Genomic DNA, 19,314 nt, shown 5'->3' with positions numbered 1-19,314 from the left:
TGTGTGTGTGTGTGTGTACCACAAATACAGTATAATTTGCCACTTAAACAGATTTTTACATCAGTGCACAGGGACAGGAAGTTTGCTCCTGCCTTTAGATGTAGCAGCAAAAAGTGAGTGGAAGAAAACTGGGATTTTAATAAGAAATCCCCCTCAGTTATGACCTACTTTCACCCGAGTAATCTCGCCTGAAAAGCAGCCGGTAGAGCTGTGAGACCTCTAATTAAAAACGATTCCCAGAGAAGTTCAGTAGCTGGGAAGGAGGTGGACTCTTCAGTAAGGCTGGTCAGACTGACATATTTTCCTACCTTTAAAGATCAGAGGGGAGCTAAAGGCAGACAGAAAAAAAAAGGGTGGGGTTACTGGCAGGGTTTCTTTTAGCGTTTGTGTGGAGGATAAGTAGCAGCTTTGAACTACACACTGTAGGATGGCTCAGTTAAGATTGGCCTCAAAGGAGTACCCGACTCAAAAATGTGTCAGGAGTGTCCACTGGAGGTGAACATGGTGAGATTCCTTTTTTTCTTTTCTTTTTGCTGCGGTTAGCACATAAATGGAACAAACAATACAATCCAGTGAGATTCCTTCGGGGGCGGTGCTTTGTTGGCGGTTCTACTAGATGTGTGCTTTCCTGTTGCAAGGTCAGCAGCTAGACAGGCTGATAGCCGGTGGGCCACAGAGGACACATCCACACAGAGATGAAGAGCCAGGCATCAAATAAAGACTTCAAAATGTCAAGCACCTGGTGTTTGAACACAGAGACCCGTAAAAATGTTCCCACCCACCTCGTGCCAAAGTTCAAAACAACTGAGGTAGGGAAAATAATAAATAAGTTCAAGTCATTAAAAACATGACTTAAGTGTCCGTGATAAAAATGAATCAAACTTGAACTTAAAGTGATTGAAAAGAGTCTCCAGAGTAAAAAAACAAAATATCAAGTGATGGTATTTTTTTTCTTTAATTCTGTAATATTCAATCCAAGATCAATAATTGTCTATTGATCAACCATCATGATGAACACAAGACCCGCCAGTGTTGTTAGTTTCCAAACAGTCAAGGCTGTTAAGACGCTCTCAGCCTTAAATGGAGGAACAGACGTCCTGGCTGTTAGTTAACATCCCCTCAGGGTTTATCTTCTCTGTGTCTTGACTTTCAGCCACAACAACAGATACATGAATACACGTTTTTCAGCTGATTCATCCCCAGCTGTTCCACAGGCCTTCGAAAAACGTTGGTGAAAGAACAGAAGGGCACTTTTTTTCTTCTTCTTTTGATATCAGGCTGTGGTATATTTTCCCCTGTCAAGAGAGAAATCGCTCCGCCTGGTGAATCCAATGTTGAGCAAGCTGGGTTTGTCTCATCCTTGTAACATCACACCTGAATGGCACTTTCAAATTGGCAATAAAAAAAAAAAATCTGAAAGGCAAATTGACTTTTTTATGCCTTTGAATACATATTCTGAATCCACTTTGCATCTTGACAAAGAAGAAAAAAAAATGCCTGGATTGCCTTGGAAACTGTGTTTGCAGTGTCTTGTTTTTTTTTTAAGGTGAGCAGCTCAGGTAAGATGGCCGACAAAAAGATACCGCTGTCACTTTCGGTTGTCACCTCTTCCTCCAAACCTTTGATGACCAGATCTTCACTGTCTTGTCACTGAATAGAGAGAGAGAGAGAGAGAGAGAGATGGAGAGAGTGGTAGGATGATGAGCAAAGGAAAGCAAGGCAAAGACAACAAAAGGGAGAAAATAACAGAGCATCAATCAAGCTGTTTTCTCTTTCAAAACAAACTCATTGTACATCAGACACAATGAGAAGGATGACTTAAAAGTAAACTTCACACACACACACACACATATATCCACACACACACTTTAAAGACCCTTCTACATTGAGTCAGTAAACAAAAACAAGCCTTTGCCTTCTCAGAGAAGTATGAAGACGTTAGTATGATTCATTCAATTTGAGCAAGTAAAACATAAATCTAATTGTAAGTCTACATCCAGCTGTCCACTTTATTATTCACACTGCTCTCCAGAACAATTCAATTATACCACCACTTATACCACAGATGGCACAAGGTCATTCAGGAGTTAGTAGATCGCTTTGGAAGGTATGAGGAGATGCTAAAAGTCAAAAGAAGGGGTTCTAATTTGTTCATTTGAAATTTTAAGATAAACACTCATGGCTTTCTTTTTCAGGGTTAGATAAGCACCCTGACACCACTCTTTCCCCATATAGATATTTTGAAGCTATGGTCAGAGAATTAAAATCAAGTGATCTAAGATATTAATCCTAACAGGACTGTGCAGATGTTTAATTTTCAATGTTAGGTGAGCTCTCTTTACAAACCCTGAGGAGTCATGTTTGTCCCAAATTAAAAACGGGTGAGTAGCACCCTGTTAATTACCCGCTCACTTTACATTATCCCATACATACAGTGGGGCAAAAAAGTATTTAGTCAGCCACTGATTTTGCAAGTTCTCCCACTTAGAAAGATGAGAGAGGTCTGTAATTTTCATCAGAGGTACACTTCAACTATGAGAGACCAAATGAGGAAAAAAAATCCAGGACATCACATTGTAGGATTTTTAAAGAATTTATTTGTAAATTATGGTGGAAAATAAGTATTTGTTCACCCACAAACAAGCAAGATTTCTGTCTCTCACAGACCTGTAACTTCTTCTTTAAGAAGCTCTTCTGTCCTCCACTCGTTACCTGTATTAATGGCTCCTGTTTGAACTGGTTATCTGTATTAAAGACACCTGTCCACAGCCTCAAACACTCAGACTCCAAACTCAACCATGGCCAAGACCAAAGAGCTGTCCAAGGACACCAGGAAGAAAATTGTGGACCTGCACCAGGCTGGGAAGAGTGAATCTACAATAGGCAAGCAGGTTGGTGTGAATAAATCAACTGTGGGAGCAATTGTAAGAAAATGGAAGATATACAAGACCATTGATAATCTCCCTTCGATCTGGGGCCCCATGCAAGATCTCATCCCGTGGGGTCAAAATGATCATGAGAACGGTGAGCAAAAATCCCAGAACTACACGGAGGGACCTGATGAATGACCTGCAGAGAGCTGGGACCAAAGTAACAAAGGCCACCATCAGTAACACACTACGCCGAGAGGGACTCAAATCCTGCAGCGCCAGGTGTGTCCCCCTGCTTAAACCAGTACATGTCCAGGCCCATAGGAAGTTTGCCAGAGAGCATATGGATGATCCAGAAGAGGATTGGGAGAATATCATGTGGTCAGATGAAACCAAAATAGAACTCTTTGGTAAAAACTCAACTCGTCGTGTAGTTGACGAGTTTCCAAACCTCATGCTTTGGGGCTGTTTTTCTGCAAAGGGGACAGGACGACTGATCCGTGTTAAGGGAAGAATGAACGGGGCCATGTATCGTGAGATTTTAACCTCCAAAACCTCCTTCCATCAGTGAGAGCATTGAAGATGGAACGTGGCTGGGTCTTCCAGCATGACAATGATCCCAAACACACCGCTCGGGTAACGAAGGAGTGGCTCCGTAAAAAGCATTTCAAGGTCCTGGAGTGGCCTAGCCAGTCTCCAGACCTCAACCCCATAGAACATTTGTGGAGGGAGTTGAAAGTCTGTGTTGCCCAGCGACAGCCCCAAAACATCCCTGCTCTAGAGGAGATCTGCATGGAGGAATGGGCCAAAATACCAGCTACAGTGTGTGCAAACCTGGTGAAGACTTACAGGAAACGTTTGACCTCTGTCATTGCCAACAAAGGTTATGTTACAAAGTATTGAGTTGAACTTTTGTTATTGAACAAATACTTATTTTCCACCATAATTTACAAATAAATTCTTTAAAAATCCTACAATGTTATTTCCTGGATTTTTTTTCCTCATTTTGTCTCTCATAGTTGAAGTGTACCTCTGATGAAAATTACAGACCTCTCTCATCTTTCTATGTGGGAGAACTTGCAAAATCAGTGGCTGACTAAATACTTTTTTGCCCCACTGTATGTATGGGATAATGTATAGTGAGCGGGTAATTAACAGGGTGCTACTCACCCAAACATTATCTCATGTTATTATCATTATTATTATTATTATTATTAATCCAAACAAAAAGTAAGTGTAAAAGGCTAGCTGTTTCATTTGTGCACAATCCTACTGCTGAGATAACCGATGCATGGAAGTAGGACTGGTCTTCTTGTCTGACTTTCTTTTAAGAAAGAGAATAAGCAAATTTGACCAAACTGAGAACCTCTACTTGAAAGAGCAAAATGTACAGTGGATAAATTTAGTCTGAAGACAAGAGAAGAAAGCTATTTTGAGCAGAACTATGAGTCAATTGTTCAGCCCATGAAAAGCTGTTTGTCTTGGTGGAGGCAGTGCTCTGCAAAGGAAGTGTTAACCATGATAAAACATGAAAAAAAATAGAAGTCAAACTGGGCCAGCTGGAAGCATGGAAAAATCAAAAGGATTAGAAAAGAATGACCAGGAGACAAATTGAAAGAATAGAAACAGAACAGGAGCCAACAGAAAAGTCTGGGTACCACCCAGGTGTAAAAAAAAAAAAGAAAGAAAGAGGTGAAATGAATCAGGACGGGTAAAGATGTTGAAATTAGTTAAGAAAGTACCAGAGGGAAGGAGGGTTGGTGAGCTGAGGACAAGCAATCATGGGAGGCTGGTGGCTCGGCCCTTGATTGCCAAGACCCGTCGAGGAAGACACGGGGTCAAACCCGGCACATAAGTCCACAACTTCACCCTGCAGTCACTGCGGTTAACACAGGGGAGGAGGTAGAGGAGAAGGAGGGAGGTTAGGAAAGGACAATCTGAGAGACCACATAAGATGTCCACAGAAAAGATGACAGAAGAAATCCAGCAAGAGATGATGGAGAGTTACCGGTGAGTGATGAAACAAGAGAAGACAGTAAGAAGAAGAGTTTAATTAACTTCAGGGAGAGCCCAGCAAGAGGATTCAAAGTGAGAAAAATGAATGTAGTCAGTCAGAAAAGATCACAGAATGTCGCACGCACACATTCACACACACGCAAACTGTAACACTAACAGTTAACACGCATGATCTCAACAAACAGGATGTAGTGTGTGGCCCTCTCTGAAGGACACGAGGCTGAGTACACCTAGAGATGATTACACGAGAAGAAGCAGGGATGAATCATGTTCCAGTTATTTACTCAGAAACAGAAGTGTGTTCATGGAAAGAGAAGGAAATGATGTACCTGTGTCTCTCTCTGTCTACTAGTTTGAAAAACACAACATTTAAAAAGCATGTTCTCTGTTAAACAGGAAGAAACAGCACTATTGTATAGGGACTAGTTTCAGCAGCAAAGTAGCACACATACAGTTGTGCTCATAAGTTTACATACCCTGGCAGAATTTGTGATTTTTTTTGGCCATTTTTCAGAGAATATGAATGATAAGAGAAAAACTTTTTTTTTCACTCATGGTTAGTGGTTGGATGAAGCTAATTATTATCAAACAACTGTGTTTACTCTTTTTATATCATAATGACAACAGAAACTACTCAATAAATCATAAATTCTGCCAGGGTATGTACACTTATGAGCACAACTGTATGTGCTCTAATGAATATTCAAGTTAAGTGACAGTGTGTGTGTTAATTCAAATGAAAAGACATGCCTTAGTTGTTGGATTGAGTCTTTCATCCCCCATCTGCAATCAGACTGTTTAACACCAGCACGGCTGTGTCCCGTTAATCATCTGTTCTCATCTTTCATTCCACTACATGGAAGTTACTATGTGACTTGGGACATTCACAAATAACAACTGTATCCATCTGAATCACACTGTTCTTCATACTGTGTATGTTTGTTTTTAAATAACCTGGTGCAATTTTTATCTGTGCAATAACTTACCTTATCTATTTATCAGATAGAAGTGTACATAGTGTGTATACATCTGTAACAGTTGCCATATTTTATTCTATTTTATTTTATTCTATTTTATTTTATTGTATTCTATTTTATTTTATTCTATTTTATTCTATTTTATTTTATTCTATTTTATTTTATTTTATTTTATTCTATTTTATTCTATTTTATTTTATTGTATTCTATTTTTTTATTCTATTTTATTCTATTCTATTTTATTCTATTTTATTTTATTCTATTTTATTTTATTTTATTCTATTTTATTCTATTTTATTCTATTTTATTCTATTTTATTTTATTTTATTCTGTTTTATTACATTCTATTTTACCTTTATCATTGCTATTATTACTGTTATTATATTTTTTAATTATATTAGTACATTGTTGTATTCCCCTGTCCCGTGTTGTAAGCTGCTGTAACAAAAGAATTTCCCCCAACAGGGGACAAATAAAGTATATTATATCTTATCTTATCTCTCATGAAGTACACTAGCTAAAAGAAAAGTGAAGAATAGGACCAGTCTGTCAACTAAAAAGGTTTACTGTTGCTTTAATCTGTGCACACTTTCATAATGGTGCCCTGTTGTGAAAGATTTGTTGAAATAAATTTGCATTTCTCAAGATGTAGAATAAAAGGGATGCACCGAAACTTCAGCCACTGAAAATGGCCCAAAAGTGCATTTTCGGTTTTTGGCAGAAACCCAATGTTGTGATGACGCAAGCAAAAACCCACGTCTGGATTGCTTTGTGCAAAAGCGAGTCCTGCAGCTCAGATCACGAGCTCCCCGCTACATTCACTTCACACCAGTGGCTCTTAATAGAGAACATTCCCTCTCTTCTTGCCCCCTTTGAGCAGCTAACTAAAGAGATCAGCTCCTCTGATGCATCTGTAGCAGACGTTCTTCCTTTAACTGCAGCACTAGAGAGTCTTCTAAGCAAAGAGGTTGAGATGGACCACTGAGTGAAAACAATGAAAAGTACTCTCTTAGAGTCTGTCAGCACACGTTTCACTGAGATCTATTCAGATCCTCTGCTCTTCACTGAGACTGTACTTGATCCATGTTATAAAGATCAAGATCTCTGCTTGGAGATGGAGAAGCGCACAGCATAGGAGAAGGAGAACAGAGCAGCCCATAGACTGTATAAAATACAACTCAACCCCTCCTCTATTTTTCATTCCCTGCACACATGTGTGCTAACAAGGAGCTTAGGAGGGAGGCATGCTAGTTGTAGGCTGTCTTGAAAAACACAAGGGTCGGTTTTACTCCCCACGTCTTCAGATTTGAAGATCTAGTGGATGATTTTTATTTTTCATGGAACAGTGCTAGCGCTAGTTAGCATAGCTACATAGCTACATGTTTGTAGCTGTGTACCAAGACACACGTCGATATACTGACAAATAAAACAACAAGAAACACTAAATCTGTGACCAATGGTTCAGAAAGGTCCTGCTGCAGGCGCTTCTCTGTCAGGATTAGATTCTGGATCAGATTCAGAGGGTTGAAGTAATGCGGGTCTGTGAGCAGCCAACATGTAAACATTAGATCAACATGCTGGACAGCCGAGGGCACATCCACTTCCTGAGGGGGCGTGGTCAGAGAGCTCATTCTCATTTAAAGGCACAGACACAGAAAACAGCCTGTTCTGAGCAGGGCTGAAAAAGAGGGGTTTACAGGCAGACCAAAATCTGATTTCAAAGTGTTTTTTTGAGCATAAACTTTAAAGACATGTTTTGGGGACCTCTTAGACCAATATATGTTGATGAAGAGCAGAATATGTCACCTTTCATGTATTAAACAGTTGTTCTATTCGCTTTGACTTAAAACGTGACAAAGTGTCATAAATCTTCTAAACTTAATTCTTTAAGGACTTACAAAAGATGTTTTTTCAAAGTCACATTTGAGGATAAAGAGCCTAGAAAATGTCTGTGCAACACAAACAGAAAATGCATTGCTTAATCTAAAATCCAAGGAGTGAAATGTTACAACTGTCCCTGGTCTCCCTACTAATAATTGGCATAATAATTTATTTCGGTTTTCGGTTTCGGCCAAGAATTTTCATTTCAGTGCATCCCTTTGTAGAATGAATCAGTATTAATCTAGAGAAGTTAATTTTTTTTTCTAATGGTCCCTTTACAACAAAGACAGAATGCTGGACAGAATAGGACACATAAGTGATGGATACTCGTCTGTGAATTTGAAGATGCCACATTAGAAAACATTCAGACATTGGTGGTGATGTGGCACGTGATGCTATAATTCTTACCTGGATGCGGTGAAGATGTGTCTTGAGTTGGTACAAATGGCGTTAATCGGACTGTCGTGACCTCTGACCTCTCCTATGGGCGTGAAGTTGTCTACATTCCACACCTTCAGCATGCCGCCCCGACAGGCGCTCAGCAGCATGGGCCGCCCCGGAACGTATGCCAGAGCGCACACCCAGTCTTTATGGGCGTTGGGGATTTGCTGTAGAGTCAAAGCAGAGAAATAAAGTCAGTGACTGACGTAATGATATCATCCTGCATTTTCACATCGATGTGTTCCACTTATCCAACAGGTACAGAAATGTGGGTTGTCACCTCGGTTACTGTGTCTTAAAATAGCAGCAGAAAAACATGTTCAGTTCCTCATTTCTAATGGATGTAAATCCTCTTCACTAATGCAGCATATTTCTTGAATGGAGAATGCACATTGTTGCTAGGCAACCTACAAGTGAGGCTTCAGACTCACTAATGCTGTATTTAGCCTGGATGTTATTCTTAGCTCGTGAGTCTGTGTTCAGTATGTTACAATAGCTTCAAACATGATTCATGGACTGAGCAAGGGTTCCTCATTCTTGTATTTACAAAGATTTTAACAATGACTTAATCTGCTAATGTATACAACAAGAAGAGGAGAAGCTTTGCAGACGCATATTGTTCCTGCAGCGTATAGAGCTCTCTGTAAAGGCACTTTGTCAGGTTGTTGATAGAGGTGTGATGCCCATTTCAGCTCCATATTCTATCCTTTTTACACAAACCTTAACAGACACTCAAACGCAACATGTTTTTTTTACATATTTTTGAAGGAATTTAAGAGACAGTGAAACAAAAGGCTATAACTTTGATGTTGTCTCCACAAAACTGTGGAATTCTCTTCCCCCCCACCATCCGATTCTCCCCCTCGGTTGAGACTTTTAAAAGTCGTCTCAAAACTCACTTTTAAAGGTGACATATCATGCTTTTTTCATCAAAATATATTGGTCTAAGAGGTCCCCAAAACATGTCTTTAAGTTTATTGCTCAAAAAAACACTTTGAAATCAGATTTTGGTCTGCCTGTAAACCCCTCTTTTTCAGCCCTGCTCAGAACAGGCTGTTTTCTGTGTCTGTGCCTTTAAATGAGAATGAGCTCTCTGACCACGCCCCCTCAGGAAGTGGATGTGGCCCTCGGCTCTCCAGCACGTTGATCTAATGTTTACATGTTGGCTGAATAGACACACTGCTCACAGACCCGCGCTACTTCAACCCTCTGAATCTGATCCAGAATCTGATCCTGACGGAGAGGCGCCTGCAGCAGGACCTTTCTGAACCATTGGTCACAGATTTAGTGTTTCTTGTTGTTTTATTTGTCAGTATGTCGACGTGTGTCTTGGTACACAGCTATGAACATGTAGCTATGTGGCTATGCTAACTAGCGCTAGCACTTTTCCATGAAAACTAAAAATCATCCACTAGATCTTCAAATCTGCAGACGTGGGGAGTAAAACCGACCTTTGTGTTTATTAAGACAGCCTACAACTAGCATGCCTCCCTCCTAAGCTCCTTGTTAGCACACATGTGTGCAGGGAATGACAAACAGAGGAGGGGTTGAGTTGTATTTTATACAGTCTATGGGCTGAACAAGCTCCAAGCTCTGACTACCTGTTACAGACCGGATGGCGTTGTGACGTATGAAAAACACTGAAAACTGAAACGGCTGGTTTCAGCACACATTTACAGAAAGGGGGAGAAATCAGAACAGGGGCAGAATGGATTCTTTTACTTTTCAGGGGGTTTGTAGACAGGGACACATATTTCAGGTAGAGAACCATTAGAAAGTCCATTTTGCATGATATGTCACCTTTAAAAATCGTGTCAAACTGCACTTTTATTCATTAGCTTTTAACTGCCCCTAACCTCACTGGCTCAGATACTCACTGCACTGTTAATTGTATTTCTTGTCATTACTGTTGTTATTATTACTGTTAATTTTTAAATTATATTGCTCTCTTATCACTCCTCTTTCCCTCTCTCTCCCTCTGTTTGTGTGATTTTTATTTTTCATTTTCTCTTTGTGTTCCTTATTTTCTGTTGTAAAGCACTTTGGATCAACTGTGTTGTGTGTAAAGTGCTATATAAATAAAGTTGATTTGATTTGATTTATTCTCTAAACCCAAATCTGAAAAACAATCACAGATATTTCAAACATGCCGGCACAGTGCGTCAGGAAATAACAAGACTGTTGGAAATTTTACGGAATCATTCCTATACACTGCGTGCACAATTATTAGGCACATGAGTATTTTTGTGAATATGTTAAAAACTATGTTAACAGCTGTTTTCAAATTTGTCAAGAAGTCAGATAGTGAATATATTTCTTCAACTTTGTGGTTAAAATTATGTTTTTTGGCTGTATTTTTAAATCAATGCAGAATCTGCAGAAATGAGCGTGCCAAATTATTATGCAAGTTGGTGATAAGAGCATATAACTTGTGAGAATTAAAAACTAGGCACCATTTTAAACGTTCTGTTGATTGAAAATAATAATATTTACTACAACTGTATTCAAACTTCAACAAAAACAACAGTTTTCTTTACATTTGTGTACAAAATAAAACTGTTAAAGTCTTTAAAACATTTCAAATCTAAAGTGTTTCTCAAATGTCCAATATAACCTCCTTTTCTTTCAGTGAGGGTCAGAGGTCACTGTAAACTGATTTAGTGAGGTTTCTGATGACTTCTCTGCTGACTCTGTGAGCTGTACCTTGTATGGCTTTCCAAAGAGGCTCTTTTGAGCTGTATTTCTTGCCATTACTGTAAATTATCTCCTTTATTATTGACAACAAGTTCTCAGTCGGGTTGAGATCAGGTGAGCAGGAAGGCCAGTTCATGAGGCGATCCTCTTTAAAGCCCTGAGATGCCATCCTGTCCTGGGAATAACGTTATGCATGTGACGGTGCATTGTGCTCATGCATGAACACTAGCATCATTTCACTTTAGCTGAATGTCTTTTCCTCCATGCAGGAAAATACAAAAGAGGATCGCCTCATGAACTGGCCTTCCTGCTCACCTGATCTCAACCAGACTGAGAACTTGTGGTCAATAATAAATAATATAATTTACAGTGATGGCAAGAAATACAGCTCAAAAGAGCCTCTTTGGAAAGCCATACAAGGTACAGCTCACAGAGTCAGTAGAGAAGTCATCAGAAACCTCACTAAATCAGTTTACAGTGACCTCTGACCCTCACTGAAAGAAAAGGAGGTTATATTGGACATTTGAGAAACACTTTAGATTTGAAATGTTTCAAAGACATTTACAGTTTTATTTTGTATACAAATGTAAAGAAAACTGTTGTTTTTGAAGAAGTTTGAATACAGTTGTAGTAAATATTATTATTTTCAATCAATGGAACGTTTAAAATGGTGCCTAGTTTTTAATTCTCACAAGTTATATGCTCTTATCACCAACTTGCATAATAATTTGGCACGCTCATTTCTGCAGATTCTGCATTGATTTAAAAATACAGCCAACGTAATTTGAAAAGCATCATTTTAACCACACAGTTGAAGAAATATATTCACTATCTGACTTCTTGACAAATTTGAAAACGACTGTTTACATAGTTTTTAACATATTCGCAAAAATACTCATGTGTCTAATAATTGTGCACGCAGTGTATGTCCCGTCCCAGTGGAAATCACATTTTTATTTAACCTTTATTTCACCAGGAATAGTCCCATTGAGATACAAAGTCTCTTTTACAAGGGAGTCCTGGCCAAGACAGCAGCATAAAAAGTTTCACCAAATAGAACAGGACAAAACATACAGTGACAAGTAACTATTACATTGATTTATAAATTAGCAGTGTTAAGCTTTAAAACATGTGCACAAGCTGATCAGATCATCCTTTATCCTGGTTTTAAAATCCTCCAATCAAATCAAACAATCCAGTTTCAGGCGACCCTGAAGCTCAAACCAAGAAGAGGGAGCAAAGACATTAAAAGCACTTTTACCAAAGACAGAGCGAGTCTGAGGAATGACAAGAAGAATTTGTCCATGGGACTGAAGGTGACAGCCACTGACAACTGTAGGAGTCAATGAAGAAGACGGCAGCTCCTGGAGTACAGCCTTATAAAGAAAGATACCAATGCTCCATTCTTCTGTTGTATAAGGAAGACAAGCCTACCTTTTCATACAAGATACAGTGATGTGTGCGTATAAAGACCATCACCAGAGTTAATTACAGATACAAAGGTTGCTAGAATGAGCTTTTTACAAGCAGCAAAAGAAAAACAGGGTCTATTTCTATAAAAGAAACCCAACTTCATCCTCAGTTTTTTGGTTAAACTCTCAATATGATGATTAAAAGAAAGATTTTCATCTAAGAGAAAACCCAAGTATTTAAAGGGGACATATCACGCTTTTTTCATCAATATATATTGGTCTTAGAGGTCCCCAAAACATGTCTTTAAAGTTTATGCTCAAAAAAACACTTTGAAATCAGATTTTGGCATGCCTGAAAAGTCCTCTTCTTCATTCCTCATCAGAACACTCTGTTTTCCCTCTGACCACGCCCCCTCCGGAAGTGGATGTGCCCTCGGCTGTCCAGCACGTTGATCTAATGTTTACATGTTGGCTGAATATACACGGCTGCTCAGAGATCGCGTTACTTCAACCCTCTGAATCTGATCCTGACGGAGAGGCGCCTGTAGCAGGACCTTTCTGAAGGATTGGTCATAGATTTAGTGTTTCTTTTTGTTTTATTTATCAATATGTAGACGTGTGTCTTGGTACACAGCTACGAACATGTAGCTATGTGGCTATGCTAACTAGCGCTAGCACTTATCCATGATAAATAAAAATCATCCACTAGATCTTCAAATCTGCAGACGTGGGGAGTAAAACCGACCTCTACCAGAAAGGCAGCAGGACCTTTCTGAAGGATTGGTCACAGATTTAGTGTTTCTTGTTGTTTTATTTGTCAGTATGTCGACGTGTCTTGGTACACAGCTACAGCTACAGCTATGAACATATAGCTATGTGGCTATGCTAATTAGCGCTAGCACTTATCCATGATAAATAAAAATCATCCACTAGATCTTCAAATCTGCAGACGTGGGGAGTAAAACCGACCTTTGTGTTTATTAAGACAGCCTACAACTAGCATGCCTCCCTCCTAAGCTCCTTGTTACCACACATTTGTGCAGGTAATGAAAAACGGGGGAGGGATTCAGTATTATTTTATACAGTCTATGGGCTGAACAAGCTCCGAGCTCTGACTCCGTGACAGACCGGATATTGTTGTTACGTAACAAAAACACGGAAGTCTGAAACGGCTCGTTTCACACACATTTACAGAAAGGTGGAGAAATCAAAACAGGGGCAGAATGGATTCTTTTTCATTCTCAGGGGGTTTGTAGACAGGGACACATATTTCAGGTAAAGAACCATTAAAAAGTCAATTTTGCATGATATGTCACCTTTAAATGCTGGGACACATTTCCTCATTTGTGGAGGTGAAAATCTTAGAGTCATTTTTCAGATATTCACCTCCACAAATGAGGAAACCAGACCTCAGACATTGATAAAGTCTGAGGTCTGGCTGTGGAAAAACTGAGCATCCCCAAACAATAAATCAAATGCACCCTTACACAGGCACTGCAGGAAGTAAAGACAGGCGTGCATGTGCTGTCTGTAACACTGTAATGAGTTAAAGAACAGCCCCTGCTTGTTGTCTGTGTTAATGGAATAAAACAGAATATCATGAAACATAACAATTTATTCTGCTTCACATTTTTTTAATTGGGAGACTTTGCCGCAAATGTCTGCCTGCCAAAATCCTGCAGCACTGGATATCAGTTAGCTGCAGCGCATTGGCATGAGATCACGCTCCAGTGAACTAGCATTAATAAAAGTCAGCTAGGTTCCGTCCAGCATGAATCAAAACACAGCACGGACGGTTCTGCAGCAATTCAAAATGACTACGAAGCAATTAATGGAGAAACAAATTGTTGTGGAAGTGCAAGGGACAAAGTAAAAGTTAGACTGTGGATGGCTCAGAATTTGGGATTTGTCAGGCAGCAGCTCTCTTCTCTTTCCAGTGCTGCATACTGCTGCTCAATCTTAACATACAGAACAGCCTTACACAATGAAATCTGAAAAAAGGAAATCTGAAACTGACAGAAGGATGTATTTGGCATTCATTGTGCCAGCATATTTTTTGCTTGTTTTTTTTTTTATTTGATTCATCTCAACCAGCTGAGCTGCAGATTCATTTTGCTGTATTCAATGAAAACCACACACCAGGAGATAACCTGTAATACATTTTATCAACTTTCTCCTGTTGTTTCCTGTTTATTTGCATCTCCTGTTATTTTATAATGACTTTTTCTTTTTTTAAGATAAGCTTTCAACCAAAATAAGACAACAAAGTTTTTTTTCATTACTGCTTCCATCAGACATCTCACACAATAGTTTCTTTAGGCAAAAATCTTTCTAAACACATTTTTCACACAGCAGGTAGCGGGTTACTTTGCTCTGTTTCAAGTTTTTAAAGGTGACATATTCTGCTCTTTTCATCAACATATATTGGTCTAAGAGGTCCCCAAAACATGTATTTAAAGTTTGGGCTCAAAAAAACACTTTGAAATCAGATTTTGGCATGCCTGAAAAAACCTCCTCTTCAGCCCTGCTCAGAACGGTCTGTTTTCTCTCTGACCACGCCCCCTCAGAAAGTGGATGTGGCCTCGGCTGTCCAGCACGTTGATCTAATGTTTACATGTTGGCTGAATAGACACACTGCTCACAGACCCGCTTTACTTCAACCCTCTGAATCTGATCCAGAATCTGATCCTGATGGAGAGGCGCCTGCAGCAGGACCTTTCTGAACCATTGGTCACAGATTTAGTGTTTCTTGTTGTTTTATTTGTCAGTATGTCGACGTGTGTCTCGGTACACAGCTACGAACATGTAGCTATGTGGCTATGCTAACTAGCGCTAGCACTTTTCCATGAAAACTAAAAATCATCCACTAGATCTTCAAATCTGCAGACGTGGGGAGTAAAACCGACCTTTGTGTTTATTAAGACAGCCTACAACTAGCATGCCTCCCTCCTAAGCTCCTTGTTAGCACACATGTGTGCAGGGAATGAAAAACGGAGGAGGGGTTGAGTTGTATTTTATACAGTCTATCAGCCGCTCTGTTCTCCTTCTCCTATGCTGTGCGCTTCTCTGTCTCCAAGCAGAGATCTTGATCTTTATAACATGGATCAAGTACAGTCACGATGAAGTGCAGAGGATCTGAATAGATCTCAGTGAAACGTGTGCTGACAGACTCTAAGAGAGCAATTTTCATTGTTTTCACTCTGTGGTCCGTCTCTACTTCTGCTACAGATGCATCAGAGGAGCTGATCTCTTTAGTTAGCTTCTCAAAGGAGGCAAGAAGAGAGGGAATGTTCTCTATTAAGACCCACTGGTGTGAAGTGAATGTAGCGGGTATTTTATACAGTCTATGGGCTGAACAAGCTCTGAGCTCTGACTTCCTGTTACAGACCGGATGGCGTTGTGACGTATGAAAAACACTGAAAACTGAAACGGCTGGTTTCAGCACACATTTACAGAAAGGTGGAGAAATCAGAACAGGGGCAGAATGGATTCTTTTCATTTTCAGGGGGGTTTGTAGACAGGGACACATATTTCAGGTAGAGAACCATTAAAAAGTCGATTTTGCATGATATGTCACCTTTAAAGGCAAGCTGATATAAAATGTATCCGTCTGCCTCTCATTTGTACGCTTTAGTAAAAACAATAATAAGAACCATGCAAAAATTAAAAAGTCAATCATGAGTTAAGATGTAAAAGCATGGGGTGCTGGTGGCCTAGCGGTCTAAGCGCCCCACATATAGAGGCTATAGTCCTCATCGCAGGGGTTGCCAGTTCGATTCCCGGCTGGTCGACCATTTCCTGCATGTCTTCCCCCGCTCTCTACTCCCCACATTTCCTGTCTCTCTTCACTATCCTATCAAATAAAGGCAAAAAGGCCAAAAAATATAACTTTAAGATGTAAAAGCACATTTAAAAAAGTGTGTTTTTAAAAGAGGACAAGGATGGGGCTTGCCTGATCTCCTCCTCCAGCAGGTCATTCCAGATTGACTGGGCGCTGACTGCAGAGGCCCGCTCACCTCTGGTTTTTAACCTCACCCTTGGGAGTTCCAAGAGGGACCTGATGGAAGATCTCAGGCAGCAGTTGGGGGCATACATTTTAAGGCATTCACTTAGGTACTCAGGACTTAGGTACTTAGGTACAAATAGAGGACAAACTATCTAAAAAAAAAAAAAAAAAAAAACATGTTTTTTTTTTCTTTTTAGCTCTCTGAGCCAAAAGGAAATGAGTACCATTACACTGAAGGCCATTTCATTATAGAACAGGCAATAGAGCTGATTTTTTATGTTGTATGTTTGGGCCTTGTTTTAACCATCACACAAGAGGTGAGTATAATAAATATTTCCCAAATGGCTTTAATTTGCTATCTACCACATTATCTAGAGCAGGTGTCACCTTGTTTTGCATAAACAAAGCTGTTAATTAAAAAAAACCAGAATGACCCTGTGCTGTGTGTGACGACACACGCTCCTGCTGATACTATCCATTTAGGAACAAGCTGTTAGATGTTGCCACTACAAAATACAGGTGACCTAAGAGAGTGTGTGGTGTATGTGAATACCTGCAACTCAGACAAGTCCGAGCAACAGCATCAACATTACCCAGTGAGTACTGCTTGGTTTTGGGATGCATTTCTCTACCGCCTTGTCATTTTATTGACCATGTGGTAATCATGTAACACTTCCATCTGAATGCCTCCTTACTTAGTAGTCGCACAGAGCAGAGATTTGCTGCTGCAACATCTTTGGCATAAAAGTCAAGTGTAACTTTAAGTGGTAATTTGATGGTCTGAGCTGAAACGTGTGATTGGGTGGCTTTCTGCTGAACTTAAAGGGTCTGTCAATAAAGAAATGATTATTCTACAACCGAAGCTAAGTAAGAGCCAGATTGATCAAATGCATGCATAGGTATAAAATTAAGTACTAGCTTATTGAAAACATACATACAGGAAGAGAGAGCACATTTCTCCAGTGTTAGCTTCTCTTCACTGGCTTCCAATAAAATCTAGAATAGAATTTAAAATCCTTCTTTTAACCTACAAAGCACTTAAAAATCAGACACCCTCGTATCTTAAAGAGCTCATAGTGTCCTATTACCCCTCTAGAACTCTACGCTCCCAACATGCAGGATTGCTAGTTGTACCTAAAATCTCTAAAAGTAGTATGGGAGGTAGAACCTTCAGTTATCAGGCCCCTCTCCTTTGGAATCATCTACCAGTCAGGGTTCGGGAGGCAGACACCCTCTCCACTTTTAAGAGTAGGCTTAAAACTTTCCTTTTTGATAAAGCTTATAGTTAGAACTGGATCAGGCTTGGACCAGCTTTTGTCATGCTGCTATAGGCCTAGACTGCCAGGGGAACTGGCACACTGACACTGGTATCCTAGCTCACCCCCTTCCCCCCCAAACTCCCTCATCACTTACTTTAACTCTGCCTGTCCCATTAAAGTTACTAACCATAGACCTTTCTGGAGTCCCTGAGCTCCCTTGTCTCGTATATTCCTCTGAGCTGCCGTAGTCGTCCTCCTGCTGCGGACGTTCTGGACTCCAGCTGATACGGACGTGCTGGACTCCAGCGGCAACAGCTTCTACGACTCGTCTCATCACTATCACCTCTCTCTCTTACTCCCCTCTATCTGTCTTTCCAGACCCAACTCGGTCGAGGCATGATGGCTGTCTAACATGAGTCTGGTCCTGCTGGAGGTTTCTGCCTGTTAAAAGGAAGTTTTTCCTCACCACTGTAACTAGCTAAATACTGCGATTATTTCCTGACATTTTGAGCTACCATGAACGTAGAAAGGCATTCAACATCTTACACATGTGTTTACAAATCTGAGTTTCCCGCGCCGTTCATGAATCTGGAGTGGAGTTTTAGTAGTGTGAGCTTTTATATGCAAATCTACACACAGAGTTACTCACGTTTCATGAATGAGACCCATTTTTTTTTCTAAAGCAGCAATTTTGAAGATATTTAGATTATGAGTCTTCCAATGAGAGGCACAGCTGACTTGATAGACAGGCGGGAACACTGTAGCTGTTGGCTAGGAGGCTCAAACTCCGCCTCTTAAAGTCACACTGGCTCAGCAGCAGCAATATGGCTGCAGCCGCCGATTGGCCTCAAAACAGCTCTTCAGAAACAGATGGGTGACGTCACGGATACTATGTCCATATTTCATACAGTCTATGCTCCAAGCAGTTACATCTCTGGACTGATCTTCTTCCATTTTTAAACTAAAAAGTAATGGCTCCAAAAGTGACTTTTTTTATATCGATGCGATGTTTACTTTCAGATATCTATCAAACTAAAAAGGCTTTTTTCTTGTCCATTCTGAGGCCTCTGCTATTCAACATCTACATGCTCCCCTTAGGTCAGATAGTAAGAAACAACAAAATAAAATACCATAGCTATGCAGATGACACACATATTTACATCACCATATCACCAGGGGATTATAGTCCCATACAAACACTGAGTAAATGCATTGAACAAATCAATGACTGGACGAGACAGAACTTTCTTCAGTTAAACAAAGAAAAAACTAAAATGATTGTTTTTGGAGGAAGAAAGGTTAAAGGTTACTGCTCAGCTCCAATCTGCACAGATGAAATGTTCAAACCAAGCCAGAAACCTTGGTGTAGTCTTAGACTCAGACCTTAATTTCAGCAGCCACATTAAGACCATTGTAAAGTCAAGCCTACTATCACCTTAAGAATATATCAAGGATTAAAGGACTTATGTCTCAGCAGGATGCAGAAAAACTCCTCCATGCATTTATCTTTAGCAGACTAGACTACTGTAACGGGGTCTTTACAGGACTCCCTAAAAAGTCCATCAGACGACTGCAGCTCATACAGAATGCTGCTGCTGGAGTCCTAACAAGGACCAAAAAAGTAGACCACATCACTCCAGTTCTTAGATCTCTACACTGGCTTCCTGTCTGTCAGAGAATAGACTTTAAAATCCTGCTGATGGTTTATAAAGCCCTGAATGGTTTAGGCTGATCTGCTGCTACTTTATGAACCACCTC

General features: G+C 40.0%; 1 protein-coding gene across 2 annotated transcripts in view; it reads right to left on the bottom strand.

Moving 5' to 3' along the window:
* Positions 1 to 1,533: 1,533 nt before the first annotated feature.
* The window catches only part of kif21b (kinesin family member 21B), a 77,616-nt gene continuing 59,835 nt past the window's right edge, over positions 1,534 to 19,314 (bottom strand). For both annotated transcript variants that reach the window (XM_034693052.1, XM_034693104.1), the window contains 2 exons: positions 8,153 to 8,352; positions 1,534 to 1,650 (listed from right to left, as the gene is read on the bottom strand). In XM_034693052.1, coding sequence (XP_034548943.1) covers positions 1,602 to 1,650; positions 8,153 to 8,352 — 249 coding nt within the window. In that variant the 3' untranslated portion in view covers positions 1,534 to 1,601. The remainder of the gene's footprint in view (positions 1,651 to 8,152; positions 8,353 to 19,314) is intronic.

This window comes from Notolabrus celidotus, chromosome 1 (genome assembly GCF_009762535.1).
Source record: "Notolabrus celidotus isolate fNotCel1 chromosome 1, fNotCel1.pri, whole genome shotgun sequence".
Taxonomy (NCBI): domain Eukaryota; kingdom Metazoa; phylum Chordata; class Actinopteri; order Labriformes; family Labridae; genus Notolabrus; species Notolabrus celidotus.
Note: the sequence above shows the minus strand (reverse complement) of the source record. Positions and strands in the feature narration are given on the sequence as shown.